This window comes from Stenella coeruleoalba (genome assembly GCF_951394435.1).
Source record: "Stenella coeruleoalba genome assembly, chromosome: 12".
In the NCBI taxonomy this organism is placed as follows: domain Eukaryota; kingdom Metazoa; phylum Chordata; class Mammalia; order Artiodactyla; family Delphinidae; genus Stenella; species Stenella coeruleoalba.
This window is the reverse complement of record NC_137158.1, coordinates 26,893,980-26,896,944: the sequence shown is the minus strand read 5'-3', so window position 1 is coordinate 26,896,944 and position 2,965 is coordinate 26,893,980. Positions and strand designations below refer to the sequence as shown.

The 2,965-nt window shown below is 47.3% G+C and overlaps 1 protein-coding gene across 1 annotated transcript; it reads left to right on the top strand.

The window, feature by feature from the left end:
- The first annotated feature begins 1,433 nt into the window (after positions 1 to 1,433).
- Positions 1,434 to 2,711, top strand: LOC307195198 (lymphocyte antigen 6E-like). The gene has a single exon (XM_079939183.1). It carries the CDS (start codon positions 1,769 to 1,771, stop codon positions 2,261 to 2,263), a length of 495 nt encoding a protein of 164 aa, XP_079795309.1. The 5' UTR covers positions 1,434 to 1,768; the 3' UTR covers positions 2,264 to 2,711.
- Positions 2,712 to 2,965: the final 254 nt, after the last annotated feature.

Here is a 2,965-nt window from a genome sequence, read left to right as displayed (position 1 = left end):
TACTGTTGGTCTCCATGAGGTGCATCCTCAGAGGATGTGGTGTGGGACTCCCAGTCAGTATTCCCTCCATCTAACCCTTGGCTGCCTCATACTTCCAGAGACTCTGAGATGATGAGTAAAGGTGGGTTTAGATAAAGTTCTACACTTGCTCCAGATTCTGGCATTAGATTTTTCATCCATCTCTTCAGAACATAAATGTTAACATAGTATAAAAGGTATGGATTTTAGCTTTCTTTCTGAGTTCTCAGGGGTTTTTTGTTTTGGGTTTTTTTTTTTTTCCATGGAAAATTAGGAGATGCTGTGTTGTACCCTCCTATAAAGATACTATTTAAATACAAGAATACAAGTCTACTTTAAAAGGAAATTCATATTTAATCTTAGAAAAATAGATGTATCAGACCGTAAGAATCCAGAGAAGAGAGAGAGCAGGTGGGGGAGAAATGTCAATGTGGGGGAAGGAATGTTGCAGCTGCTTTTTGGCATTTAGCAGAAAGTAGATAATGCTTGTGACAATAACAGCAACACACACTGGAAATGACAGGGCCATATTTCAAGAATTGTACCTGAAAAAATCTTTAGATAGGAAAAATAAAGTAAATAATTACTAAAAAGAGAAATGAGAGGTAATTAATGAACTGGAAAATAATTATTCATAGGCTTTTGCCTCTGTTTTTTACATACTTGCTCATATTAATTGACTACAATATGCTAAGTACTTATAAGCAATATTTCATTTCCACAATAATATTATGAAATGGCTGTAACTTCTCTGTTCTATAGGTGAGGAACATACAGTTAAAATAATTTGCTTAAGGTCACAGAGCTGCCTTCATTTCCTGTCTATGATCTGAAGCAACGGACTGTGTCCTCTTCCATAGTCAGACTGACTCTTTCCACCTGGTAAAGTTAATTTTGAAAATATTGTTTATTAAATATAAAATGAAGTTATAAAGCATATATTTTATTTAAGTGTAAATGTAAAATGTGTGTTTGACAGGATTATGTTGTATATTTACACTCTTCTCACTCATGTAACCAAAGTAAATATAATTGTCAGGTCCTTCCTGATTATTCTAGAACAAATAATCACCTGTTGCCAGCCCTCCTAGGTGAAGATATACTTGCCTGAGAAACTGAAGAATATCTCTTGGACTTTCTTAGAAACTAGACTAGGTTTCTTAGAAACTAGACTAACACTAGATTATTTCACAGCTAGAGGAAGGGTAGAAATATTATTAAGGTAGATATTAACTTTGTAAGGGCAGTAGGTACTAAGTTGTAGTTCAATTGCTACAACAATTGTAGTTGTCAATTGCTCTGATTACTCATATTAGTTTAACATGAGTTTGGCAGCTCTACTTAATTATTAACCTTAATGTGGAGGAGTTGATGATACTACTTTAAGAGTTTTGGCTGGAAAATGACCTTGGCATGCATCAAGAACTCCTTGGCCTGCCAAGAAGTGAATTATAATAAGCTGGTTATGTGCAACATGCCCATATTTGTCCTTGAAACTCTCTAAACCAAACATAAAATCAAGGCCATTAGAAATACATTGAACATCTTTGGGAGAGTGAAAATCAAACTCTTTATGTAGTGTAATTTCCACTTCCATACATATGGAATACAATGTGGGACTTCTGGAGCAGGCTGCCGCGGGCTCGGGCTCAGGGGCAGGCTTGACTGCACGGCCGGGGACCTGCGTCCGCCGGCGGCCTGACTTCTTTGGCTTCGTGAGACCCCAGCCGGGACGCCAGTCCCCTCCAGAATGAAGGTCTTCCTGCCGGTGCTGCTGGCTGCCCTCCTGGGTGTGGAGCGAGCCCACTCCCTGGTGTGCTTCTGTTGCGTGAATAAGAACAGCAACTGGTACTGCCTGAAGCCCACCGTCTGCTCCGATACAAACAACTACTGTGTGAGCATCTCTGCATCCGCTGTTATCGGGAACGTTGTGGACTTTGGCTACACCCTGAACAAGGGCTACTCCCCGTTCTGCCCCATCCCGAGCGTCAATCTCCGTGTGGCGTCCGTGGACACCCGCTGCTGCCAGAGCTTCCTGTGCAACATCAGTGAGGCCGACCGCTGGCTGCGAGCCAGCGCCGCTGTGCTGGGCCTGGGGCTCCTGCTCAGCCTGCTGTCGGCTCTGCTACGATTTGGCCCCCTGACCCCCGGGACCCTGTGCCCGGCCCAGACTTCCAAAGTTCAGGAAAGAAGGAAAGCCCAGCTCCTCCCAGACCCAAGAGGATCGCGAAGCCTCCTCCCCTAGACTCCTCCCCCTGCAGAGCCCACTGTCTAGACCCTGGGTCCCCACAGGCAGGCCTGCCCTCTGCACCCACACACCTGCCGGCTACACTTACTTCCCGGTCAGCCTTCCAGGGGGAACCTGGGAACGGAGCCTGAAGGCCCCAGAGTCAGAACCACGTCCCAGGGACATGCTGGGAGGGGCACCTGATCCCAGGCCTGCCCCTGTCCAGGCCCTGTCCGCCCGCAGGTGCGGAAGATGTGCTGTGTGGAGAGGCGCTGGTCCGTGTGTCCTGCTAGGCACGGGTGAGTGTGTGGCCAGGTCTCAGCCTGTGTCGGGGGGCGGGGATGGGAGTAAGCGTCAGGATCCCGGCATCCGCAGCCCCTAGAGCCCCAAGCGCCAGCACAGAACCCCTTTCCCCTGGCATCTCTGCACACCTCATTTCACTCACTTCGAGGGCAGCCTTTAGGAAGACATGCCTTCCACTGTCCCCAGGTCTAGGCTGCTGACCCAGGAATCTGCTCCCAGCCCGAAATCCAGCTGCTCTCGGGCCCCCTCCCTCCACCGCCACACTGGAGCCCTCCTGCTGCTTTGCTGCCTCAAATAAACACAGATGTTCCCACCCCCCGCCCCCCAAAAATGTGGGACTTCTAGCAAATGTGCCCTGTCCGTAACTGGCCAAGTATTATTCAACACTGAGCACCTCTAGGTGTCAGATGACATAAG